Source organism: Apteryx rowi, unplaced genomic scaffold (genome assembly GCF_003343035.1).
Source record: "Apteryx rowi isolate R43461 unplaced genomic scaffold, aptRow1 scaffold_24, whole genome shotgun sequence".
In the NCBI taxonomy this organism is placed as follows: domain Eukaryota; kingdom Metazoa; phylum Chordata; class Aves; order Apterygiformes; family Apterygidae; genus Apteryx; species Apteryx rowi.
The window spans coordinates 3195940-3223413 of record NW_020448752.1 but is presented as its reverse complement, the minus strand read 5'-3'; the positions used below and the strand labels follow the sequence as shown (position 1 = coordinate 3223413).

Below are 27474 nucleotides of genomic sequence, written 5' to 3'. Positions count from 1 at the left end.
GCCGCCATGAGCAGCTCACCGCAGTATTGTTTCACCTTCTCAACAGCAGTTGCAGGTGTAACCGGATTTCAATTTTATACTTTTGTGGCTGTTTTTTTTTTTTTTTTTTTTTTTACTGTTTCTTTATGTTAAAAAGTTTTTGTTGCACTGTCCACAGCAAGACGTTACTGGCCTTTTAAAATGCAAAGCTTTTCTATGATTTAGGGAATAGATTTTAGAAGAATTCTCTCCCCTGTCCGTTGCTTGGCTAGGAAGAACAAAGATAAAGTTACTTTTACAAATCCATCACAGAGGAAAAAAAAAGAGCTTAGGTTTTTAAAAGTTTCTCTAGTGCATACTGGGCTGTTGGAGTTAGGTTTAATGACACAGAAAATTAATGTATCGCTACTTAGACCATAAATGAATCCATTATCCACTTGAAAAATAACTTAGTTTGTAGCGGTCATATTTTTAAATGGCATCTGTTAAGTCCCAGGATTTCTGCTGTCTGAAAGTTTGGCATGTCACTCCAGTATCCGCAAATTCGGTGGATATGTACAGTAAGTCTAAGGGCAAAACTCAGCAGTTGTAGCTAAGCCAAAACCAAGACTGTATCGGTGAATAGAGCTCTGACTCCATGGTGGGAAAGCAGCCGGCACCTGAGGTCTGCTGTCGTCCAGAAGCAGGTGATTTAACTTGCCCCTCGCAGTAAAGCGGGAGAGACACATTCATTCTTGAAGTGTGCCCCAAAATTCACTGTATTGAGTTATGTCAGCCAGATACGGGTTGCTAGTCTGAGAGAAGGCAGAGCAACCCGGGGTCCCGGTAGGATCTTTTTATCTCCACAGCATTTGATTGTAGATGGCAGAAAAATGTGCATCCTTGGCTTAGTGTTTTTGTTACCAATTTTGTTCCAGCTCTAGACAGCCTTTTTTTGGTGGTTGTTGAGGGTAGTGGGGATTTTTTGTTATTTCAGATGAAGTGGTCACTGAATTTCACTAGCTTTCTTTTTCCTTTGTAGGTCCGAGTTCAGTTAAAAACAAGAAAAAGGGTAAGTTTGAATTTTAATTTAATTTTCCTGTAACGACTCTTTTCTGTGCCTGTGTTGAACTCCCCCGGCTATGCTTCTCTTTGATCAACGGGAATGAGAGAGCGAACGCCCTTTCCCCTCGCCGTGAACGACGAGGGTTAGCAAGGGCCAAACGCGTTTTTGAACGGGGGGGACATCCGTGCTCCCACGCTCCCTCCTCGCTGCGGCAGGATTGCATGAGCTAGCAGGGCCTCGGGAGGATGGGTGTTCGTTGAAGTTTTCCTTGAAAGCTACTGGAAAGTTCATTACGTTGTACAGATGTATGCGCTAAACCCTAAGATGTGTAGTTTGACGGCTGAGCGGAGTTGAGTCTTGTGCCAGGTCTCGTGAGCTGCTTGCTCTTTGCCAGGCTGTCTGCAGTGAAACAACGTTAATTTGCATCTCTGACTCTTCTGCTGTGGATCTGTCTTTTTAGCAAGCCCATCCGCAGGTTGGTGTCTCATTCAAACCCTCTGAATTAAATACACTCTCCATCTGACTTCTAGATGCTTATTAAATTCAGAAGTAGCATTTTATGTGTCCATTCAAAGTGTTGATCAGTCCACAGATACTTTGACTTTCTTACCATGTTCTTCAAGCTGTTTGGAACATGTAAGTGATTATTTTTGAAAACGCTTATCAATGAGTTGGGTTATTTGGCACGTAGGCCTGTGTTCAGTGGCGGTATCTGGTGTTGACCCAGTCTGTGTAATACTCCTGGGGAATACTTACATTCGTGCTCTTATTTGCTCCCAGGAACTTGAGCAAGTTGAAGTATCTGAGTTGCCATATAAACTTTTTCTCAAAAAAATGTTACGTTACTGATTTCAAGGAAGCATAGTCTGATTGCCCATTTTTTGCTCCTCGTAACCATCTATATACTTTTGTGTACATTTTAAAAGCTGTGGTGTGCACTTACGAAGTGTTATAGGTTGCAAAAAATACATAAACAAACTGTGTGCAACTCATGGGCTCCCCCAGATGTACTTTCTTTGAAACACATGAAGCTCACCACTGATACAAGGCTTAATTTATCAAGGGGCTTATGGAGGCATTTAAATGAAGCGCATGCCAATGTCCAAGCCTATGCAACAAAGCATTTATATGTATACTTACTGTCAACTTTGTGCTTACTACTTGGGGCCCTATTGTACTTAATGCATATTTGGTTAAAAGGAAAGTTAGCTCTTTATCCACTTTACGTTATGCTCTGTCACTCAGAAGAAATTTCCATGCGTCCCAGAGTTTCACATAGACCCCAGACTGCAATAATTGCATGCAACAACAGGCAGCAGCTGAGCTTCTGTGCTGTTTTCTTGTATATACTACTTTAATAGCACATCAAATCATTTTTACTCATTGTATACAAACTCAAAACTTATGGTTGAGAAGTTGAGACAGGCTACAGTTAGAAACTTAGTTTATATTTATCCTCAAAAGTAGCATAAAATTTTATGTTCTAAAAATTTGTCCTGACAAAACTCTGAAACCCTAACCCCATGTTAAATCAGCTGAATTAATAGCAAATGATGATTGCGGTATTCATAGCAATTTTGGAGCAGCAGAGGGATCTCATAGTACTGTATTATATACAGCTGTAGTGCTGTATACAATTTTATAATTTTATGGTACTTTTTTTTTTTAAGAATTGTAGCTTATTGTTTGGCGTATAATGATTAAGGGAAATATATTGCTTCTGCCAAGTTTGAGTTTTGGATTCTGCCTAGTACATTTGGCTAAAGATAGAGACCTGGCAAGTTAGGAACTGGATGATCGAGACACTCACTACAAAGCTATTCTGTGGTGGTGCTGGTGATTGCCGGAGGACACTTTTAAACCGATGTAGATTTATGAGATATGGCAACTCTACACAAGAGCATTGTTTGCTGTGCAAGAGCCGCAGATACTATCTGCTTAACCAGAAGGATCGACTTTCTGTTTTGGTTCGTTGTTGAATGCTTAATGCTCTCAAGAGCTGGGTTTCGAGAGGCTATGTCAGCCTGTTCCCATTTCTCGGCTTCTTTCCGTGTGCGACACGCATGAACTGATGCAGGCACACAGCTACGTAATGAAGTGCTTGTTCTCGTGGGCAAGGACTTCTTGGATGCCCTGCGTTCTGCCCAAGAAAGTGACTCTTACAGAAGTTTAGAGAGAGAAAAGGAGAGACAGAAGTATCTCATTCCCCACATAACCTACTAAAAACGTCCAAAGAGTCTTACTTAGCTTCCAAGTGCAGTATTTGTTATATGCAATAACTTAGCGGTGGATGGTCTCCTTTGTTTGTTAGTAGATGAATCATGAGCTTCGTACTTACCATGTAACTATTTTTTGCCTTGTGACTTTAACAAGCAAGATTCCAGTAACACAGAAAAGTAATTGAAGTTACTTGAAGGAGTCAGAATGCATAGAAAATAAGTGTCCCTGTGCAGCTTCAGAATTATGTGCAGTTGTTTTACTGCTAAAATAGCAGCTAATTTAGTAGCAGAACAGATCTCTGAGACAGATTAGTTAAAACAGCTGTAATGTGTATCCCTCTTGGGAAGTAAAGCAAGGAGACACAGCAGCAGGATCCCGACTTAATACATATGATCCTTCATTAGGGTAATCTAGATTGAAAGGGTAATGAATGAAAAGAATTTAGTAAATACGCTTTAGGGGAAATAGGTAAGGATGTTAATTCAAGGTGATAATTTCCAAAGCATGTCATTATCCTAAGGAAGAGGAGAGTTGCTGGATTGGAAGGAGATTGGCTTGTTGCCAGCTCAGATTTGAAGGCACATATCCACTAATCTGGATGGAAACACTGCTGTTAACAATTTGTCCCCTTAAGTCTTTTGCCCCATTTTTGTAGGATGCCAGTATTACTTTAATATTAACTTTAATCACCTGTACTTGCTTTAAAATAGTTTTCTGCTTTAAAAAAGTAYAGGATAGAGTTCTGTTTTCTTTAGGCCTAGAAATAAAGAGCAGGCACTGAGATTAATTGTATGCAGTTGACTGACTCTCAGTTCTATGCCCATTGCTCCAAGAAGTTGAGTGACTAACATCTCTTTCAGCTGCACGCAAAATACAAGCTTTTTCATCATCTGATGAAAGAAAAAGAAACTGAATGCTTGATCAGTCAGCTTGGGGAGGGACGGTGTGGCACGCTAACTAAAAGGGCGCAGTTGTCCCCAGGGGGACTTCGGTGTGCCCTTGTTAACGGCCAGGGGCCATGGTGCCTCCAGTGGAGAGCTGGGTCCTTCCAGTTCTGTGCTGACTAACATAGGTGCTTTTGTAGTTCTATTTCATGACAACAATGCAAATTTAGTAGAGAAGCAAGTACATAAATGTGCTTAGAAACCATTCCAGTAGTCTTTATCTCATATCTTAACTGCTGCTGTTGTCTGAAAAAGCTGTTTAAGTCTGTCCTACGGCTGCCTTTGCTTCAGCAATTGATGAAATGATTTTGCTGTTTATAAAGCTCTTCGGCATAAGAGCTGTTACAAAGTAGTATTTTAAAAACTACATTAAATGAACATAATTCCTATCAAGGATCTAGAAAATTAAAAAATCGCAGGTTAGGCTTTCCCTGCAGATCTCACTTCAGCCCTTTGTGTATATGCCCTCTAGGAATCTTTACTTACGTGGTTGCACTGTTTGTTTTTCCTGGGACCCATCCCTCTTCAGCGTTTTCATCCTCGTGATTGAATTAGTAGTCCTTCCCCTATCCCTCTATCCAAAGCCCCAAATGAATATTTAATTTTTTGAAGGCACTGTTTACTGTAGTCTCTAAATGCTTCACGAATGTTAACAAATGCATCCTCCTCGCAACGTAAAAACGTGCTACTTTGCCTGTCTTTGCCTTAACGGTTGGGAAGCCTGGGGGGGACGTGTTACGTAGCACGCACAAGTKCGGGCACCCGGTTTGCCAGCTGGGCTGCGTCAGCCCTCGCAGGGCTGGCGAGGGAAGGGAGGGCCGCTGGGAACAGGAGCTGAACTTAAGCTCTGAACTGCCCTCTGGAGGAATCTCTCTCCCTCAGACTCGGAGATCAAATGATACGTTATCACGTCATTAAAGATTATATAATAGTCCATACGCATACAGCTGGTTGATCAGATTACAACTGTTTTCCATCATAAAATTGAGAAATTACAGAGCGTTTAATCTTGACTTTTACTATTTCGACTTGCATTGCATTGCATTGTGGTTTGTAATTCTTCAAATGAACTATTTTAACTTTATCACAGCAAATCTTCTCAGAATATTTTGCTTCGAAAACTCATTTGATTTGTTGACCGCCTCTTAAGAATTCTGCCTTTCAGAAGGCTGTAGCTTCAAACGCGGAGCAACCAACTCCCAGCCCAGTACAAAGAGCAGGATTTCCAGGCGAGCACTGTGGTTAATCTCTAGGGCAGAAGTTTGTGGTCCCTGTTTGTGGGCTCCACAGCAGGTGACTCCACTCCACTCCGCAAAGATGGTCTTGTAGAGCGCATGTTCCTTGTTTAAATATAGTTTTATGTGCCAGAAGGAACCTACAGGAAGGCAGCCTGCTTCCATTTTGCCAACAACATTGTCTTCGTGTCTTTGAGCCTTGGTGGCCCCCCACAGTTCAGCTGGTTGGTGGCTCTTCCTCTTTGTGCCTTCTCAGTGCTTTCTTTTAGGTAAAAGACAGTGCCATGCTCGATATGCAGAGAAGCTAATATTTGACCTTGTATTTTTCAGGTAAAAAGGCTGGTCCTCCAGGGCCCAATGGTCCCCAGGGGCCACCAGGTCCTCCTGGGCCCCAGGGCCCCCCCGGGATTCCTGGGATCCCCGGGATCCCCGGCACAACCGTAATGGGACCGCCCGGCCCTCCTGGCCCACCGGGCCCTCAGGGACCGCCTGGACTGCAGGGCCCTTCAGGTAACGCTTTTGTTTCCCTTCTCTCTGGGCAGAGCCTTCATAAGCCATGGTGATGTGGCAAGTATCACAGTGGCACTGTTGCTGTAAAAAAAAAAAAATATATATATATATATATATATATATATAAATAAAAAATCAAAAAATATATAAATATATATACATCTTATATATTTTATATATATAATAAAAAAGCCCTCCCATCTGTGACAGTGGCACAGTCTGAAGCAAACTTGGTGTCCAAATGCGATGCGGGATCCCCAGGCAGGGCTTAATGTTACTGTTCTTGAACATCACGGGGGGAAAAGCAAATAAGGTGAGAAGGGTTTAAAACCCGTCTTGCCACGACAGCTCAGCTAGATGGACTGAAGACAGGCTACGTCTGGTGCAGCCGACTCCTGGTCACTGGCACGACTGGGATCCCAAGATGTTCAGTGTAAGGTTTGGTGCAGCGTGCGAAGCAGTGACCGTCCGACGAGGATGGACATGACGAAGCGATGTAGCTGGCCTGGTTTGCTGCCGCCCTTCCTCTGCGATGTGCGAGGGGAGCGGGAGGTTGTTTAACCTCCCCGCAGGTAGCGGTTCCCCAGGGAGCGCGTAGGAGGGAATTGCAGAGGCCGCCGGCACAAAGTCGCCCAGACCGGCTGCGGGAGCCCAGGCTCCTGGCTGCCTCTCTCGCTTATCAGTTACTTTTGTCCCTCTTAGAAAGGAAGAACAGTTTAGTGGTTAAAGCGCAAGACTCCAAATCTTGGTATTGTTTCTAGTAATAAATTTTCTTTCTCTGTGTGCCACTGAAACGTATGGTTTTCTGAGTCCCTGAGATGTGTACACTGCTTTTCAGCATTACAGGGAAGCAGAAGCTTTGTGACTATCCATCTGAAAACGTAAAAATACATAAGCATTCAAATACAGATCCTGAGAAGGAGCAGAAAAGAGCTTCAGAGCCTTAGTTACTGTTCAGCTTCATATGAGCCTGGATTTCACCAGTATTGAAATCTTCAAATGCCTGATTTCTGTGTAGGAACACGGCCTGCAAGCTGTCTCGCCTTTGTAATGGTTGGGTGTTTGCTTTAGTTCCTTTTAAGCTAACACAAACCCTAGTTCTCCAGGATCAGGAAAGTTACTGCTTAACGCAAGCGTTAAATGATCTCAGGAATCGCATTGAACAAATCAGTTTGCCTCCCATACAAGTCAGGAAAATATGTTTTTCTCCTGCAGTTCCTGTTTTCAGTTTTCTTTGTGTTTCTTGTATCTGCACCATATTGTTTCTGCATGGAATCATGTGTCCATTATTGTATAAAAATCCCTGAATTTAACAACTCTTGAAAATACAGACTAATGGAAGTTAACATTAATGTTGTTTGTTTAATGTATGTATATTTTAACAATCCAGTATTGAAAATACTTCTTCAGAGATATCAGGGCTATTACCCTTCAGCTTGCGTGGCTCTTAAAAGAATCCTTGATTGACTTTCAGTTTATGTCTCAGAAATTGCCAAAGCACAGGCCAGGAGCAGCATGAGGTCCTCAGCACTCCAGAGTGCTGCCCACGAGCTTCTCTTCGTTAACAGAGATTTGGCACTCAGAGAAAAGAGATTTCAGCATGTAGCTTGAATGCAATGAATGACCTGAGTTACTGCAGAGTGAAACTTGTAATCTTTGCAGCCAAGAGTCTTATTACCACTGCTGATCAGGAAAAGAGTTGTTTCAGTTTTTCCTTCTCATGGGAACTGGTGGAATAAAGTTGGGGCATTTTGATTATGTTAGACAGAAATGCAGATTAATAGGAAAAAGTCAATGAAACTTTTTCTTATTTATTTACTTTCTAACATTAAGCTGTGCATTATACAGCTATTATTATCCTCCTTTCCTGTTAAAATGGCTCTTTAATGTTTATTAGTGGTAAGAGGAGGTTTATGCATAGGGGTATTTACTGCAGCTCTTTCAAGCTTCATCTTCAATTATGTGAAATTGCATTTTGCAGGTGCCACAGACAAGGCAGGCTCCAGAGACATCCAGGTTGGTTGATCTTCTTTCAAGGGAAAATGTCAGCTTTGAGGCTGTCTGGATTTTTGTGAAAGTTACCAGTTATGTTTGCTAAGGTGTATTTGATGGCATAGCACCGAAAAAAAAACCCTCCTCTGTGTGCTAAACCATAGCTACACAAAATGATTGGCTGAGCTCACCTTTCTCATTGCTCAGATGAAAGCAGTGCTCATCTGGCATGGCGTTCTCATCTCTTTTCTGGTGCTTAAACACTATGTTGTCATTGACCATTGTCAGCTGCTCTGATCTCCTTTTTTTGTTTACCAAAAGCAGTACTGATTTCAGAGTACTATCATGCTTATGTACTGGTTGCCAATTCTGTGGAACGATGTCAAGTTACAGTAAAATGATGCAGTGTTTCTGGCTAATTTTAAATCCCTGTAATTTTATTTGCAGCCAGCTGTGGTTCATCTTCAAGGCCAAGGCTCAGCAATTCAAGTAAAGAATGGTAAGGATCTCATGATATTGATTGTTACTGTGAAGAGTCCATCCTGCTCCCTTTATTTCGTAGTTTGGATTTAAGCCGCCCATCCTGTAACACTGATCACTAGTTATCTTTGTGGCCTGCTGTTGGCCTCACCCTGTGCTAGTTCGACTCTCTGTTGCCCAACCACCCTCAGACCAGTCTTCTGTTCATCATCCATCCCCTTTTCTCCTATGTTCACATTTATCTCCCAGTTTTTCTCTACTCTGTGCATCTCCCAGTAATTCTGTCCCATTCTGTCTCAGCTTCTCCTTAACTTCCAGATACATTGTCTGCCTCCTCAAACCTGTTATATCATCAATTTTCATCAGCCCCTTGACTCATAAGCCTTCTTTCACAATCTGTTTTCTTCTATTTTAAGCCTTCAGTGTATCCTTTTCCTGTCTCAGCCCCATTAGCCTGTGTTTTTCTCCATTTTTCCCAATAATTTATTTTAGGGAAAAGCACAGCTGTAGTGTGAACTGAGAGGAAACACAGATGCACAGCCACTAGCTCCTCCTGCGTTACACTGCTGCAAGTGTGTGCACCGTGCAGCTTCCATGGCCCCTTGTGCATCCCAGTCCTCAATCAACATCTCTAATCCAGCCTTTAAGCTCAAGTCCTCTCAAGCCATTTCATGTCCACAAGCTGTTCTTTGCTCTCCTCCTTCCTCTCCAAATCCCTATCTGATTTCTGTTTAAATTCCTGTTCTTCTTGCCAACAGCTGGGTCTCATTCATTAGCTGCTGCCTTTCGGCTCATGGTGTCTCACTGTGCCTGTGAGAAGCTAGTTTCGTTATCCCCTGCCTGGACCCAGGCTGAGTCATCGGTGCTCCTGCTCTCTTCTCTGGGAAGCGCTTCAGCGCGCTCGTTCCCAGGAAAGGGCCAGGGGTAGCAGTAGTGCAGATACCCCAGTTTCATACCTAGAAGGCTGCAGCCCGTGACCAGCAAGAGAGTTGGTGAGACAGGACCAGGGTTGCAGGACCTTTATCCACTAACTTCTGCTTGTACGTGGTGCAGTGAGGATGGGCCAAAACTCCTACTCATAGACTGTTTATCTTTTTCACCAGACTTGAGCTTTGGGAGCTGAAATTTCTCATGATTAGGAAAGTATGCTTCAAGCTGAATTTCTTTACTATAATGGTAGGGGGAAGCTCTCCAAAACAAAAAGGAAATCAGCTGTTTTTACAAAAAATACTAGGGAAAAAATACTCTTTTACCTATGTTCAAAGAGTAATTATCCCAGTATTAATGGGAACCTTCTATGTTTAAAGAGCGTACACTACTCTCCAAGAGTGGGAATTACCCTGTAACTGTCCTTCTCTGCTGCTTGGGAACAATCTGCTGCAGTGAGCCTGACTTTCTTGAGCTCTAAAAAATTAATGTTGTCCAGCTGACAATGAGCCTGGCTGGTTTGCAAAGGGGGGCAGGTAGCAAAGAAGCAGCTGAAGACCAGGAGAAAGAGTTGCATTTGATAAAACAAGACACCTACAGAATGCCTCTTGTCATCTGCTCGTATCAAAGTGCGTCTCCTCTGCTCTTTGGCCTATATAGAGAATAAAAGTCTATTAATATCATCGGTTATTCCATTGGCTCCAATGAAAGGGATCTGGGTGTTGGATCTACAAATCCCTAACCTCATTGAGGACTCCAGTATGGATTAATGTGGTGTGATATGATGCAGTTTCATACTTTGTTGCTATTTTGGTTATTTTTTAACCAAGGAAATGTAATGACAAAGCGTTTGTTAAAATAACACTAGTTACAAAGTCAAAAATGTAGAAATCAAGGAATACCAAAATTAAAATTGATTGTGTAACCCTAAATTGACCTCCATGCGCATATGAGTCCTGAGAGTGTGTTTTATTCCATGGTTGCACACAATTTTTTTTGTAATACCACTGTCTCTTTTGCTGCAAGGACTAGCCTTCTTATAGGCATGATCCTAGGGCTTAAAATGGGGGTCAGGGCTGTATCATAGCATTACTGTTGAGAACATCTTCCTGCTCAGCAGCAGTGAGAAGGGGGCAGACAGATTTGCCACATGCAGTCCCATTCCCATTAGGACAAGAGTAACCTTTCTCATCCTAGCCTTGCTGTGGTCCTCAAGAAAGTATCTGATGATGTAGTCTTCAGCACACCATCTGCTTAACTTCTGTTTCGTTTAGCGTAGAAGGTGGGTAGAGAAGTGTGAAGGGAGAAGTGAAAAGTATGGAAGTTAGAGGAAGAGGAGTTGATCTATATCAGTTGAGGATCTTTCTTGGAGAATTGGATTCTGGTCCTCTCTCTGCTGCAGAGTTTCTTCCATGGTAGAGGGAAGTTGCCAATAACGAAGCTCTTACAAGGGCCACGAATGATACCATCTTCAGAAGGCACCTGGGGACTGATTTGCAAAAGTGCTGTTATAATCATAGCTGCAGTAAGTCATTTGTGATTTGTGGCTGAACATAAAAAAATAGTCTGAAAATTAGACCTGAGCACCTCAGATGACTTAAGAAAGCTTAGCAAATCCCGTAGAGTTTTGACATTGATTTCCATGTGCCTTAGTTTCTGTGCTGTGGAGCAGGGGATGATACCGCTTACTCTGACAGGACCATCCTGTCATGCCTGTAAAACACCCAGGTATGATAATAAGATCAGCTTAGTGTCAGGAAGAGACGAGGTCGTCTGTATCTGATGCTTGGGCTGAAGATAGCATGGTACAGAAAGCCATATGCAGAATTTCTAGGATGAGAAGAACTACTCTTACTGAGGCTAGGTAGAGATACAAATTGCTTCTCCTGCGCCCTGAGCAAAATGGATGTTGTGTTCAAACAGCAGGAAGTGATCATGTGACTAGAGCTAGTGTCACAGAAAGGAGTCAAAAATAAGGCATCGTCAGTCTTTAATTCTGGGATTTTCTTACTACTGAGTTACATGACTATTCAGCTCTAGTCTTTATCAGCCATTGTATATGAAACATTGCAATGTAACTGTATTTCTGTGCTCCTGCGCTTTTCATTCTGACGGGTACTGAGTGACTGCCATTTTCTCATACTGAGATCTTTCAGGTGGAGTCCTCAATGACTGGTCTCGCATCACTATGAACCCCAAGGTGTTTAAGCTGCATGCCCGCAGTGGGGAGCTGGAGGTACTGGTGGACGGCACATACTTCATCTATAGTCAGGTAGAAGTGAGTACGGTCCTAGGCCTAACTCCTATTCTTGTGTTCCAATGGAAGCCTTGCATGAACCACGAGAGGGCTCCAGACAACTAGCAAATGCCAAGAACTTGTATGTACTTTTAACCACTTCGTGCTCTAGGAAATGTGTGTCAGAGGAAGACGTTAGAGTTTTGAAGCGCAAGGTCGCACGTTTCACCATGATACCAGCTGCAAGAGATTAGTCACTGAAACACATGCACAGACACAGAACCAAATTCCATATGCCATCAGTGTCTTTTTTCTCCTCCATATTGTCTCTGCAGTCACTCACCAGCAAATCTAAACCGTATTGCAATTCAGTGCTGAACAAGAGTCCCAGCAGGAAGCTAGGCTCTGTGCTTTAGAAAAGATGTAAAACCAAAACCCTGACAACTTGTGGTCACTAGGAACCCATGTCACTCTTTATAACTGTAGGACTCTTAGCCCAGGTGGCTTGGCCAAGTTCCTGCTCAGGTAATTCCATTCTGCCTCCACCTTCTTTCTGTAGCTTCAGATTGACACGATGCTCCAGCAACCTCCTTGTGTAGCAGGATGGCTCAGCAACTGCAGTAGACAGTACCAACAACAGATATACAGACCTGCTTATGTACAAAGTACTAAATAAAGTAACATTTTATTTTATTATGATTTAGTAGACAGCTAATTAAGACATCGTTTCCTCTCCCCATTCAAATAAAATGTAGGGGATAGGCTGTCATTTAATGCAGTGCTCCCAGTTTCCTGTAAATCTCTGAACAGAGTTTCTGAGCTACCTGGAAAATAAGGTGGCTGCAGAGCTACTAAGGTCTACCCAGTCCTTCCAGAGCGCGCAGGGTGTGCAGTCACCTGTGGACAGAAATGTCATCTAGATTCGGGGACAGATTTTAGCACTTCTGCAGCTGACAAGAGGGTTCCCTTGTGACAGCTGCAATTAAGCAACTACCACCTTGCTCCAGGCTTACAATATTATCTCCTGCTCATGATTTACCTATATTCAGTTAACAGCCCCATTGGGACTGTACCAAGTCAGAAAAAACAGGCTGTGGATGCCAGGTTACTCAGAGGCTCTTCCATAGAACTGTTTGTGTGTCTAGTTTGAATGGGGACAGGAAAAATAACTCTACATGGGCTGAAGGTAAATTATTTCCCTAAGCGCGTAGTGCTAATTGCTGGCCATAACATTGTGTCTCTGAAGCCTTTGTCGTTTGTAGTCCATCAAGGAAAATGGAGAATCAGTCTTGTTTAGCTTCTGTGGTCACAGACTATAGACTAAGAACTAGCAGATGCATCCAAAATGACTAGTTTTTTTCTGTCAGGAAAAAGCAGAACCCTGAGACTTTGTGCAGTCTTTCTCATACGTCTTGCAGTTCTTCAGAATCAGTGTGTGGGAGATGGTTAAGTAACTGAATCTGTATTGGAATCATGAGGACTTAGCCACTAGAGCTAACCAAGTGTTAAATTCAGCACAAATATTGTAAGATCACTTGCCTGCCAAGCTGTGGGGGTTGGGAGAGTGTCTTGCCTGTAGTAGCTTATGCCTTTGAAAGCACCTCAAGTACAATTACAAAGAAGGCAGCTCCCAGTACATCTTAGGGCATTTTTGATGTCAACACTAAAGGAGGCCTATGGGACCCCGAAAGCAGGATTTGGAAGGTAAGTGAAAGAGGACTTGAGTTAAAATTGTTTGTTTGTTGGATGAAAAGCTGTTTGTAGTAGATAGGTTTGTTTACAGGTTTTTGTAGCTAGGTTTTCATATTAACATTTTATTGTGCAGCGGATTTGTAATATTTTCTATAATAAACAGGGTTTATGTGAGGATTCATAGCTCATCCTTAGAGATACCTGGAATCACGGACACTCACATGTTTCTATTAGTATGAAGTGGAATACAAAGTTTTGCTGTGTGTGGTTGGCTTGAGGCTCCTTCTGCTTCAAATGAATAGAGGTTAGAGGGGCCAAGGAGGTTACCATTAGCTCAGGAAGCAGATATATGCACTGAAAGGAATGTGGAATTGTTCCTGGTGCACAAATACACTCCCTAATATCCTTTCTTCTTCCTGCTTCACATCAGGTATACTACATAAACTTCACAGATTTTGCCAGCTATGAGGTGGTGGTGGATGAAAAACCCTTTCTGCAATGCACTCGGAGTATTGAGACCGGCAAGACCAACTTCAATACCTGCTATACAGCTGGGGTCTGCCTCCTCAAAGCCAGGCAGAAGATTGCTGTGAAAATGGTCCATGCTGACATCTCCATCAACATGAGCAAGCACACAACTTTCTTTGGGGCCATACGCCTAGGAGATGCACCAGCATCCTAGATGAACTTGGCATGTCCAAGGATACTCACAGAACTGCACAGTGCTGCTGTTCATAAGCGTATCAGTATTTCAGGGGGTTCTATAATCCGGCCATAAAGAAAACTGATCCAGAGCTATTTATTCCTATATGTGAATACAGGAAGCACAATGTCTTCTGTGACTTGCATGGAGACTTGGATCAAAAAGCTAGCTGAAAAAGCGTTGTGAGGAAAAAAAGGCTGTTGAGTCTGCCTTGTCTCAGTATTTCAAGTATTACTGCACTGATATTCTGCTCTGTGATCTTCACATGAGGCTTGTTGAGAATGATGTGGGTCTCTGCTTTTATGTTGCACTAGCAAGAGCGTCCCAGGCAGTAGCAGGAGAAGACAGAACAACTTTGACAGAAGTCTGTCTAGGCACTCCTGCTTCTGCACACTAATGAAAGCAAGAAATGGGGTTTCTGTTTTTCTGCCTTCTCAGTTCTAACTGGAATGGCAACGTAGTGGGAAAGGAGGTGAATAGGTCAGACAGCGGTGTTTACATTCATCCTCAGGAGTGTGAGAGAAGAAGGCGAAGTGCCTCTATCTAGAGCTTGGAAGCAGGCTGCAAAAGCAGAAAGTTTGAGAGGAAAATGCATATGTAATAGAACAGGCTTAGCACATATGAAACTGCCTCTACATTCCATAAATTAAGACGTTCCAAAGATAATGACAATTACAGTTCCAGAGCCTCTGCTACTTTCAGTTCCTGCCATTACCCCAGAGGTGTACCTTGCCCTAACAGGGGCTGCCTTAAAGTACTGCTGCTGTTACAGCAATTTGTGTTTTGTTTTTTGTCTTTTTAATTAATGTTTTGCAAAGCAGAACACATTTCTACAGGCTTCACAGAGCCACGTAGAGCAGACACAAGTACTTGTGAAAACACTCTTAAGAAGTTTGTCATCTTTAAGAATAAAATATTCAAACAGGAATTTTATTTCTGTTTTAATAGCAACTGTCCTGCTTTTAGATGTGGTCTTTATCCCCCCCCCCCTTCTTTTTTAGCACTCTTCTATCTAAAATGCTCTAATAAGTGGTGATGGAGTCTCTAGCAAAGCTTTGTATTTAAAAAGTCTGGTCCAGCATGAAGTCACCACTTTTTCTTTTCTCTGAGCCCTGCTGAGTCTAGTCATAACTCCGTTTCTGGTGACTAATAGAATAGCTGCAACGCTATTGTTTCTTTTGGCTTCTAGAGCAACTCTCTCCCATAACCTCCCCTCAACTGGTGAGATCTAAAGCTATAAGATGGGCTTGAGCGGAGGAAGAGGCTGAAACACTAATTGCTCTTTTGTGTCATGCCTTGGTTTGCGTTTGATTTTTTTTTTTTTTTTTTTTTTTAAATGGATTTTTTGAACTAAAGAAGGTAGTGAAATTTCAGCCGGTAGAGCAAATGTGAATAGCTGAATTGGGAGCAAGTCCTGAACTGACATCTTGGTCATAACCTTCATCTCTGCCAGTAGAGGTGGCTCAGCAGTGATCACCTGTAGGGACAGGAGAGCGAACCCCGTCAGTGCCATGCTTGGCAGCTGATCTGAGCACGGACGAGTTCACCCTGGCTGAAGCTTTCTTGGCTGCATTGCTGTTCCCCATCCATAGCTAGGGATCTCACTTGCCAAGTATTGCAGTTATTGGGAGATAAATATTTCTTGGGGGCACCCGGCTTTGGCTTCAGCCTTGCTATTCACAGGAGGCGTGCAGTTTATAAAATAACTGCATGAAAAATTGCCTGCTATTTCTTTTTCAACATGTTCTCCTCCTTTCTAGCCTTAACATGTTGGACTAGCAAGAGCCTTAGGGGCACTTAACTAGTCTTTGTGGTTTATTTCCTTTAAAATGGATTACGAAGGACATGTTCCTCTGACAAGAATGAATCAGGACAACTGTGTACAGTGAGAACATGAACCAAATCATTAACAGAATTGCTTTAGAATAGTCTGAACAGCAATACTTAGGGGCAAGCATAAATAATGAAATGACCTGTGAGAGCACGATGGAGGTAGCTTGCATTCTTTGTCCCCCACTCATAGGATCTGTGGTTCGCTTCTGAATATGACTGTGAGCAGGAGTAGGCAAAGGGAGAATCCCTTGTTTCTCTAGAAACCCCATGCAGCTCGGTCAAGTTCCCTCTCTGGCATGTGCATGGGACAGCGTGAGGGACAGCAGAGGGAAGTGATCCCTGCCTCCCTCCTCGCGAGGAGTGGGAGGTGTTCAGTTTGTGAATGTGCTTTTCCCAGTGTTTGCATTATACCAAAGGGTGAGCTCAGTACAGGCTGAGCTCCTCAGCACAGGGTCGGAGGCTAGAGAATACTTAACTCCGGGTGGCCTTCATATCTGAGAGCCATGTTCATCACTGGTGTGAGCGAATGGATCACCGGCCCCGTAGCAACTGTGGGGAGTCTTTTATACTTGAAACCCTTTAGCCTCTCTAGCAACAAGTTCTCATTAATGAAGTATTACAGTGTAAGTTACTTAGGCTATAGAACAGCTTCTGTAGGATCCTTCTCTGTGCCACTATCTTTGGAGCCTCTATGGTTCTCCTTAACTGGAGCAGAAAAGGCCTGGAAGCAGCTCACAGGAGCAGGAAGATGCTTATGGAAGATTTTAACAAACTCCACCAAGAACAGGACCTTGCTCCAGTCTTTCCCTCTGGTGTCTTTTAATTTTGATGTATATCAGTTTCTAGTCTGGTTGACAAGAAGTGCTTCACTTATAGACAAATGTCTGCATATCAGAGACGCTGACACAGGCCTCTGGTCCATAAAAACAGTCGCTGTTGTCTTCTTATGTGCCAGCCTTTCCTCTCCGGTGGTACTTGCTAGCTCCGCTCTTACCTATGTGCCTTAGGTCTGCTGCTCAACTTTTGGCTGGATTCCAGTTGCAGAAATGTAGCAAGCAGCTAATCGGTGTAGAATATATCATTTTAAACCCTTCTCCCTCCCAAGATTCTCTATACAGACACAATTTATAGGGAAGCCAGCTCTGCTATGACGTTCAGGGCACCTGAGGGATAGATGCTAGAAAGCATCTTCAGTAGATGCTTTTAGGTCACGGCTCCCTGCCCACAAATAACTGCCCTTTGCTTCTCTCCAGTGACTTTCTTATACAGGTGAGCACAATGCCAGCGGTAGTTTTGCTGCTGCCCACTGTGCCAGGTCATCTTCGGCCTTGGGATCTTCCTTCCCCAGGATAAGCAGCGTTAGCTGCTTAGAAAGGGGCACGCCAAGCTGTGTTTAGAAAGAGATGAGCAAGCTGCGTTAGTGGGTTCATTTCTCTCCCAGCTGGGAGCAGCAGCCCCTCTTCCTGGTAATTTTCCTTTGCTCTTTTTCTTTTCTTTTGGAAGAAGTGGAGCGCAGAGAATTACTGTGAAGGCAGTCAGAAACTTTCTTGTACTTGCTGGTTCTTCCCACTAAATGACTTCAAGGTGATTGTGCACCTACCCTGAATTCCACCTTCGCCGCCCCATGCAGTCCTGGTGCAGGCTTCTGGAGAAAAGGGAAGTTGCTTTGTATTTTACAGCCTAAAAAGGGTGTGGGGATAAATTTACATCTGGAAGGTGTTCTCAGGTATGCATCTTTCAAGTCCCTGTGAAATCCAGTCGTGTTGCAAGTAGTTCTTTTGTTTCATGCATTCAATCCTGCATATGTACAGAGATTTACCCCCACCTCAAAACAAGCAGCTTTCTTTTCCGAAAGTGTTGATTCAGAGCTCAGGAACACAAAGGCTGTTCAAAGGAAGCCCCTTTCGTTCCCCCTCTGTGAGCTGAACCTCAGCCTGTGGCGTGGCTGAAGTCATCTTTTGGGTTGGTTGCTTGATTTTGATTTCTCTGCTTGATAAGCTTTTCTGGCGCACAGACCGTACATTCTTCCCCGTTCAAGTGCAGTTATGTTTTGCTGCTGCGTCCATTTACAAGTCTGGCCCACACACACCCATGCAATGTTTGTATTCATCATTTCCAGGTTTAGGAGAAAGCCTTTCCTCAGACTCCCTAGCAAAAATATAATGGGAGAGGAGTTGTGGGAAAAAATACAACAACTCCAAGCCTGTTACTCTGTTTGAACTGCACAGTGATACACTGCTGCTGTTTTGTGCTTCGACATCTTTATTCAAGACACTATCTGTATATAAAATATACATAATGTATATAAATTAGGATGTAAGTTTATGTAAATTGTCAATATTTTCTTTGCAAATAAAGCTTTTTTCCTGATCTCTCAGTGTTCTTCAATGTTCAGCGCTGTGACTAAAGGAACCTCAGTCAGGTAGGTGGCAGGCGAAACGCGCTCTTCCCGGGAGCTGTGCGGAAGGATGCTGCTGTCCCTTCCGCTCCCCATGTTGGCCGTTGCCCTCCCTGGGGAGGGAGCAGGGCACTCTGCACGCCCAAAATGTTGTCCAAAGTGAGAGGGAGACATGGCCTGGGATGAAATGGACAAAACAAGGACGGGGATTAATGAACTAGCTCTTCAGAAAATCCCCTGCTTTCTCAAACAGAGCTGTTCTCTCTGCAGGAGTGTTTCTTGAACTGCAGAATGCGCTTTTGGTGCTTGTCCTTTCCCTGCCGTCATGCCAGGCCCTTGCTCCTGCAGGAGGGAAGCTGCTCCGGTTCCAGCTCTCCCAACCATTCATTCTCTCTCCAGCGCCACAGGCCGCTGAGGCGTGCTTGCCTCCAAGGCTCTTCGTCCTGAGAGCGTCCAAAGGTAATCTGCGTCCCCTAGAGCCGCTACACGTTTCCGAAAACAGAGGAGACTTACCTTATTACTAATAGTCTTGACTCTCTCCTCCATGAAGGAGCTTAGGCTCCCTGGTTTGTCTTGCTTTCTGATCTGTGATGGCACAAGCTCCAGAACTGATGTGCTGCTAGGGAAAAGCTCCAGGTCGCTGGTTGAATGGTACCTGAACTGGGCCGACCGCACGTGGCGGTGACCAAGGAGAAGAGGAAGCCTCCCAAGTTTCTGAGGAAGCAGAAGGCGGAGGAGAAAACAAAAGGCACTTTGCTTTCCTTTTCTGCTTCTGGCAGAAGTTTTATTCTAGTGCCAGCATTGCTTAGGGAGAGTGTCGTCTTACATCTTTAGTCCAGATCACGTGGACATCTCAGTAGTGCTGAGACCTCAGATATTGTTGATATTTTTTTTCACTCCTCATTATGGAAGTCTTTCTTAAACGCTGCAAAATTCAGTCTAGCACTTTCCATGCTGCTGACATACAGGTTTTGTTCCAGCCTAAGTCTGGGTTTGGGCAAAATCTGTTGTACACCATTGATGCCGTTGTTGGCCTGTTGATCATGGAGTGAGTATTAGGTATGTGATGACTGAGGGGACTGTCACTTGGAGGAAATGGATCCTAGAGATATAAACAGTACCTCGGCCGAGGAGCCGTCTGGCACTTCCTCCTCCAGCCAAACAAACAGTTGCAGGAATTTCTGTGGAAAGTCTGTACAACTACAGCAAATTGTTCTGTGCTTTTGTGATATGACGCAGCTGAAAAGCAAGGCATCTCTCCACCTTTCTAGGAGTTTTTAGTATATCTCTCCTGTGGCCTCCTCACCTGATTCAAGAGGCACTAGTCCAATATTCAGCCTCAGAATTGTTCAGTATTGGACTTTCAATTCTGTGTTGCTCTTTGCAGTCAGGAGAGAGTTACAGAAAACAGCATTTCTGTCACCATACTTACTGGGAAAGATACATAGGTTTGATGTAACTAGATAACCAGATACCCTTCTGCCTCCTTAATTCCCAGGGTGGGAGCACGTGTCTGTTACGCTGCGGTACAGCTGTGACTTCATGTAACCATCCAAGTCTCTTCTCCTGAAAAGGAAAAAGTTATAAACTGTTTGGTTGCTGAAAAACAATTAATCTCTAAAGAGGACCTGCTCTGATGACAGCTTGTGACTTTGCAGCTAGATGGTCAGAGCAGGCGGCGCTGTTAGACAGATGCAGGCCCTCAGAACTGATCCAAATTTGCCTCTCTTGGGCCTCCAGCTTTTATTGTGCTAGGAGGGATGGCGCTCTGGAGAAACTGAAAGGTGTAGTCTGGTCCCCGGGGCTCTCCCTGGCTGCGAGAGGGGCTTGAAGGCAATAGCCATTTCCGGACTCATTTTAACAAGAAAACTAACAAATCTGAGGTGTAAGCAGGTCCCCTCATCAAGTCACTCTCTGCCAGCCTGAAGATCGTTTTAGTGAAATGTCAGGAAGTCTGGACTCCCTTCTCTTCTCTGTCAGTGGTGTGGATCAGGGCGTTGCGTGTTGTCAGGTGCTGCTGCTTTGTCTGACTTTGTACGGAGCCTCTGTACTGCGGCTCGTTTCCTCGCCTCCTTTGGAGACCTCTCACAGGAAACCTCTGGGGGAACGTAAGCATCTCTAAAAGAGCGCTCTCAAGAGATGTTTTTATAAAACATTTTCTTCTAAAAAATAGAGATCTGGAAGCCAGAAGTGGCAAGAAACACAGGAAAAATCTGTATCTTCAAGACACCTAGTGGCGGGTGTCTATCCTCTCCCTGTCCCAGGGGTCGTTACGCAGCTGGTGTTTTCACAGGATGTGTGTATCCTTTCCAAAAGCACCGCCTCCATATTTCATACTCCACTTCTTGCAGGAGCAAATCACTTCCCACTGCATGCTGTGCAGCTTGCTCCGTCTTCAGCACAGTCCACGAAATGCCTCTTGGTGTTTGCAGAGCGCCTTGAGTTGCTCTGTCCCCACCCGGATCGCGCTCTGCCAGGCCCTGAGGCTTCTGGAAAGTCTCTTGCTCTTCCAGAGAGCAAAGCAGATGTGCACTGGCAAAGGGAGTTCACGGGCTTGGGATGCAAACGCCCAGGGATTCTCCACAGAAGTCCCTGAACTTGATTTTGATCAGGGACTTTCGGCTGATTTCATCTGCCATGCCTGCTATGAAGACCCATGCCCAGCAATTAGAAGTGCATGGAGGAGAGGGCCGGCGTTCCCCATCACGCCCTGGGATGTCAAAGGTCGGGGTTTGGTCAGCGCGCCGGTCATGGGCCAGGCAGTTGCACTTCTGGGCCAAAGCGACTGAATTACATAGTTCCTCTCCCTTGCCTCCTTCTGCTTTCTCTGCTCCTCATTGGGTTGCTGATGATAGAGGAGGGATGTTGGACATTAAGGTTCATCCAGAGGTCGGTGTTTCCCTGGACAGAGGCTTCATGATTTTACATCTGTACAGATGTGATATCCTCAGATTGCCTCTGAAAACAATAAAGGTTTGTTCTCTAATAGCTGCCTTTGGCCCGGGCTGTTAACGGACCCCCACTGACCTAGTGAGGCTGATCGGATCCACTGTCTTTAATGGAGTATGCAGAGGTTGGATTTAAAACATTGTCACTGATGTCCTGGCCTTGAGAGTGGAACCTGAATGTGTGTATCAGCCAAAACCACTGTGTCTAGCTGTTGACATTTGTCTCTCTCGAGGCTGAACTGCATCCCAGAAGCAACCAGTTGATCCCCGCCATGTGAACTGTCAGAAGGGCTAGGTGCAGAACCAGGCTGCTTCATCTTCCGTGAGCGCCGGGAGCGGTTCTGCCAGACCCTTTTAGGAATAAAGCAACATTGAAACATGTGAAACAACTGCAAAATATGTTCTTGAGCAAACTGTGCAGCAGTCCAGACGTGCTCCTTTGGAAGGAAAGGGAATCAGCCACATGGAGCCAAAGAAAACAAAGTCCATTTTGCAAAATGCCCTGTGAACTGTCCCATGAGCTGGCCGGACTCGGCCGCAGCCGCACATTCCTGGGGTGCATGTCACCGCTAGGTGGCACAGGGACCTGGAGAATATGACAGCAAAAAAATTTCCATTTCAGCAGTATGCAGCACTGGGAGCCCAGATACAACCTGGAGCTGCAGTAGGAAAAGCCCCATCTTGTTTCGGCCCCCACGATGAGTAGGTGACACAGCAACCATCTTCCAGGCCTGAAGGAGACGCTGAGAATAAAAGAAGCAGTTGCAGCACACCAAACCCCTGCAGAGGAGGAGTGGGAAGGCGGCTCCAACACCTGCTCGTTTGCCTGCTGCGGACCAGGGAGCAGCTAATGGTACCTGGGGGAACGTCTGGGACGAGGCACCTGCTTGGTGACCGCTGCTGCGTGAGCGCGCGATGTGCCGGTCTGCCGATGGCTGCTGGGCAGCAGAAGTGCCTGCTCCCTGCGCGCTGGGCCAGCGGCAGAGCCAGAGCTGCAGGCCACGTGCCGCTTGGCAGGGCCGTGCAGGTGGGTCAGGCCGTGGTCCCACCTTTGGTATGTTTGCTCTTGCCTGGGCACGGGTGCCGTGCTGCCGCCTGTGGAGGCCAGGGGATGCGTTCATCCGCTCTGATCCACAGAGAGGTTTCTGCTGCAGGCAAGGGCATTGCAGGGATGTGCTGCGTGGGTGAGTCATCCCTGGGAGCTGGGCGGTAAAACCCTGGGAGCGTTTGTTCCCCAGAGGAAGGGCAGGTGTCGCGGGAGAATTCCCCTCCAGCTGGGCAGCGGCAGTGCGGGGAGCGGGGAATTTGCTCTCCCTTGGAGAGCTGCTGCCCCGCTTTCGGTGCTGAGCTCACCTGCAGGCTCCAGATGCTCCGGGAGTCCCAGGGTGTTCCCCTGGCGGCCCGGCTGCCCTGGGCTGTGAGTTTGGCTCCTGCGCTCAGGCTGGCCAGAGAGCCATCACCTGCTTCTTTTGGGATCCTCACCACTGACCTGCGAGAGCCGGCTTGGGATACAGCGCACGGACACTTGGCCCAAAGCCCTGGCATAGGGCAGAGGAAACCTGAGTAAGAGCAGTTCCAAGCAGGGAAACTCCTGCAAAAGCTCCTTGATTTCTCAGGTACCAGCTCTCCTTCCTGGGATTTTATTTCCTTGATAGTTTCAGTCGATCACCTGAGTCCCTGTGCAGCACTGCCTCCTCCCCCTATCTAGTGGTTTCTCTTTCCCTTCCTTGTGGCTTTGCGTACTGTTTTTCCCCTCTGTAGGCTTATGTCTTTCTTTTCCCACTTCCGTAGCTACGAACACCCACATGCATTATCTCCTTCCCCCATCCCATGCTGAAGCCTATTTATATAAAGCCCTTCTCCTGCGGAGCTTACAAGAGAGCACTGGAGGAGTGGGAAGGGGCTGCTTGCTCCCAGAGCCCGACATGCTTTTCTTTGAACACCGGCTCACTGAACGAGGATGTTTGCTGCTCTGGCTGCTCCCATCTATTCTCAAAGCCCAGTCTAGTGGGGAAGTGAGGCCCAAGCCTCTACCATGCCAGCAGGTAAGGCTGATTACCAAGGATCCTTTGGGATTTAATAGCCAGAGTATTCCCCACCGGGTCTGTGAACATCCCTCAGTGCAGCGCAGAGAGGACACAGGTTTAAAATGAGAGGGTGAAACTCTTCTTCCATAGCTCTAATATCATTTCAGCCTCCATCTCTTTAACCTTCCCTTTCTTTCCACCTTCGTACTCCTCTTCACCCTCCTCTCTTTAAGCCGTTCTCCTGCTTGACTGTAGCCTGCCCTCCTGGCCTTTCCCGGCGCCCCACTGCTCTCGTGTCACTGCTGGGCTGGTGTCATCTCTCAGCAGTCCCTGCCACGGGGGCATCATCTCAAGATGTTCACTCAGAAGCAGGATGGAGAGCAGGTTTCCATGCGCGCCTCCAGGCAGCAGCTGCAGATGCAAGTGAGGCAGGAGCCTGGTCGTGCAATGGTACTTCTGAATCTCCTGCTGGTTTCTGTCTCCCCCCACCAAGCTGATCCCCTGGGGTGCCCTCCTATGGAAACCAGTCTGGAGGGAGCAGGAAAGTGCAGCCCACCAGAACGGTGCCCTTCTCTGCCCAGATGGGAAGGGACACTCCTGGAACAGTCCTTGGGCTCTCCCAGTCAAAGAGCCTTATGTCTTTCCTTAGTGCCCTTCAAAGGCTGGGCTCACCCCAGCCAGGCTGCTAGGTGAAGGGCAGCTTTTTCAGTGCTTGCAGCACTTTTGCCCATCGTGCTTGCTGGGCAACATGTGAGGATAGTCTGTGGGGTCAGAGATTGAGGTTTCTCCTTGTGGCATCAGAAGCAGCAGAGCAGATTCATCCAGAGGTTTCCCTCCCGCTCTGTGCTCTGCTAGAACGCACATTTCCCTGAGGGCTGAGGCTCTCAGATGGAACAAGCATTGGTGCAATTTAATGGCACAAGCAGTTGGATAACATTTTGTGGATCCCATTTGAGTTTGTACCCATCTGCACTCTGGGGAGTGTGGGTCACTAAAACGGTACCTGTGCCCAGCCATGAGTGACACAGCCTGGATCATTTGTCAGGAGCTGCTGTTCTCTGCCTGTCACTGGCCTTGTTCCAGTGGCAGACAGAGGAGCAAGGCCGAGGCATGTGAGCCATGCTGCTGGCTCAGATGACACTGTATCGTAGAGCAGTGCAAACCAGTGAACTGCGTCTTGCACAAAAAGAAACCACAGAAGCTAGTTTCTCCTTTACCTCTGAAGCAGAGTCTTGGAAAGCTCACCTTAATCCTGTGGACAAGCTTCTTGTCTCCTGAAGACTGTCTTTAGATGGACTGGCCCCATCCTGTCCTGGGCTTAGAAATTGGGAGTGGTACTCATTTCTACAGTTTCACATTTCTCATGCACATCTTGAACAGCAGCTCACTTGGCTGGAAGTCTGGTTTGTACACCTTCTCTCATGCTGATGGCTTTTCCTGTTTCTCTGTAGAGCCCCACGAAGGTGTCATGCAAAGGTGTTGGCCTGCGCAAGTTTCCAAAGGAGCTTGGCCAAGGAGTTAAGTACCTTGAACTCTCCAACAACTTCATCCAAAACCTGTCAGACAGCTGCATGCCTTGGTTTGGGCAGCTTGAATACCTGGACATATGCTTCAACCAGCTGGAGGCTGTGTCTGAAATGACCCTGGCTCAGCTACCCCATCTTCACTCTCTCCTCCTGGGATCAAACCACCTTGATCGCAATTACCTCACTAATGGGAAGGCCTTTAGGTTGCTCAGGAGTATAGAGGTCCTGGATCTGTCAGCAAATAATTTGGAGAGTCACATGGCAGGCTGGTACTTCAGCAATCTCACCACACTGAAGAAGCTGGATCTGTCTGGGAACAAGATGACAAGGCTGCCGGCAGGTATCTTCTGGAGTACGCCACAGCTGAGTGAGCTCAACCTCAGCAACAACTATATCATGGAAATAGAGGAGGGAGCTTTTGAGGCTCTGAGAGACCTGAAGGTGCTGAACTTAGCTTTGAATTCCCTCCACTGTATTGCTGGCTTCGCTCTCACACAGCTGCGAGTTTTAAATCTCAGCCACAATGCCCTGGAGCTCTTTGTCTCAGAGGAGGGAGAAGAGCACTACCTCCTTCAAGTGCTAGACTTGAGTCATAACAGACTTCTCTATTTTCCAGAGCTCCCCAAAGCACATTACCTCACACACTTAAACCTCTCCAACAATGCTATTACGTCACTGGTCCCAAGTTCACACCATCCAGCAGAATTTGTACTGCAGTATGATGAGATGGCAAGGCTTAACAAGTCCTTGAATACTGTGGCTAGTCTGACCCATGTAGCTGACTTAGATCTCAGCAATAACCAGCTGCATCAGTTTCCATTTACTTTCTTTCACAGTCTGAGCGCTCTGCACAATCTCAATGTGGCTATGAATTGTCTCCAGAAGGTAACCAAGGAGTCACTTACAGGTGACACAGGAAGCGACGACTCACTTGTGTCTCAGGAGCATGCGTTTCTGTCTGTGCGCTCACTGGATCTCCATGGCAATTTCATTCACTTGTTGCCACATTGGTTTTTTGATTTTCTGCCTCATTTGGAAACGATCAATCTTGGTTCCAACAGCCTCCAACCTTGTGAGAGCCAGGAAACTAATAAAGGAGAGGTTTCAGGAGGGGGCTCTCGTATGCCAGCCCCAGGAGGTACCTGCACTGCATTTTATAACATACCTAGCTTGAAGCATCTGAGTCTGTGTAAGAATAACATTACAAGGCTGTATCCTTACACGTTCAACCGAACTCCTCTGATCTCATTAGATCTGTCTGAGAACAAGGATTTGTTCATGCCCAAAGAAGCTCTGGAGGGGCTGGAGTTTTCCTTGCAGAAACTCTCTCTGAGAGGAAACCAAATGCATGATGGCCAGACAGAATTCCCCTGTCTGGACACGCTGAAAGTTTTGGACCTATCAGGCAATAATTTGAGCCTTCTTCCTACAGGCCTTTTCTGCTCCCCGCTGGAAAGCCTGGACATTCGCAGTAACAACCTGATGACCTTTGAAAAGCTGGCTCTTGCGGGCTGGTCCCACAGCCTCAAGCACATGTCTGTTGCTGGAAACCCATTTAACTGTTGTGCGCTGGCCTGGCTGGATATGCTGCAGGCGACCAGCGTGAGCGTGCTGGACCTGAATGAAACGCTCTGCTCCTACCAAGATAAGACAAAGAACTTCTCGGTCAAGATAACCAGCAGTCCTCGGTGGCTTTGTCCACATCCCGAAGGAAATAGCTCTCTGGCTGTGCTGGTGGTAGTGATTAGCCTCTTGTTTCTCAGCTATGGGGCCTGCTGCCTTCTGAAAAAAGGACAGAAGTTGCCTGGGTGTTTGGGTTTCAGAAGCAATAGGGTGGATGTCATGCCGTACCATCCAGAAAGAGAAAAGACAGCTGAGGCAAGGCCAGCAGACAGCATTACAAAAGTTTAGCCCGGTGCTGGGGAGGAGGAACTGTAGCCATTGGTCAGAACTCTAACTATTATTAATAATTTGGCAAGGGATGCCAAGGACAGCAAGAAAGAAGGGCTTCTTTAAATACATCGGTAACAAAAGGAAGATTAGGGAAAATGTGGGCCCGCTACTGAATGGGGGAGAGGCCCTGATGGCGAAGGATACAGAGAAGGCAGAGATACTGAATGCCTTCTTTGCTTCAGTCTTTACTGCTAAGACCAGTCCTCAGGAACCCCAGACCCTGGAGACCAGGGAGAAAGTCTGGAGAAAGGGGGACTTTCCCTTGGTGGAGGAGGATTGGGTTAGAGATCATTTAGGCAAACTTGACATCCACAAGTCCATGGGCCTTGATGGGATGCGCCCATGAGTGCTGAGGGAGCTGGCGGACATCATTGCTAGGCCACTCTCCATCATCTTTGAAAGCACATGGAGAACAGGAGAGGTGCCTGAGGACTGGAAGAAAGCAAATGTCACACCAGTCTTCAGAAAGGGCAAGGAGGAGGACCCAGGGAACTACAGGCCAGTCAGCCTCACCTGCATCCCTGGAAAGGTGATGGAGCAGCTCATCCTGGATGCCATCTCTAAGCATGTGAAGGATAAGAAGGTGATCAGGAGTAGTCAGCATGGCTTCACCAAGGGGAAATCATGCCTAACCAATCTGATAGCCTTCTGTGATGGGATGACTGGCTGGGTAGATGAGGGGAGAGCAGTGGATGTTGTCTACATTGATTTCAGTAAGGCTTTTGACACTGTCTCCCATAACATCCTCATAGGCAAGCTCCTGAAGTACAGGCTAGATGAGCAGACAGTGAGGTGGATTGAGAACTGGCTGAATGGCAGAGCTCAG

At 45.9% G+C, this 27474-nt stretch overlaps 2 protein-coding genes across 2 annotated transcripts in view; both read left to right on the top strand.

Moving 5' to 3' along the window:
• EDA (ectodysplasin A) overlaps positions 1–14522 on the top strand; it is a 50080-nt gene extending 35558 nt beyond the window's left edge. The window contains exons 3-8 of the mRNA XM_026066290.1: positions 1001–1030; positions 5754–5933; positions 7915–7949; positions 8373–8424; positions 11480–11610; positions 13691–14522. Of these exons, the coding sequence (XP_025922075.1) occupies positions 1001–1030; positions 5754–5933; positions 7915–7949; positions 8373–8424; positions 11480–11610; positions 13691–13942 (680 nt within the window). The 3' untranslated portion in view covers positions 13943–14522. The remainder of the gene's footprint in view (positions 1–1000; positions 1031–5753; positions 5934–7914; positions 7950–8372; positions 8425–11479; positions 11611–13690) is intronic.
• An 8510-nt stretch (positions 14523–23032) lies between these two features.
• On the top strand, positions 23033–26860 carry LOC112966245 (leucine-rich repeat-containing protein 32-like). Its single transcript, XM_026066162.1, has 2 exons — positions 23033–23187; positions 24621–26860. The coding sequence occupies exons 1-2, from the start codon at positions 23068–23070 to the stop codon at positions 26604–26606; spliced, it is 2106 nt and encodes a 701-aa protein (XP_025921947.1). The 5' UTR covers positions 23033–23067; the 3' UTR covers positions 26607–26860.
• Positions 26861–27474: the final 614 nt, after the last annotated feature.

What these genes read in the sequence shown, in the direction of transcription:
- LOC112966245 (XM_026066162.1), top strand. Translation starts at nt 23,068, where the DNA reads ATGCTTTTCTTTGAACACCGGCTCACTGAACGAGGATGTTTGCTGCTC. An exon ending in AGCCTCTACCATGCCAGCAG is followed by an intron (nt 23,188 to 24,620) that starts GTAAGGCTGATT and finishes GTTTCTCTGTAG; the next exon opens with AGCCCCACGAAGGTGTCATG.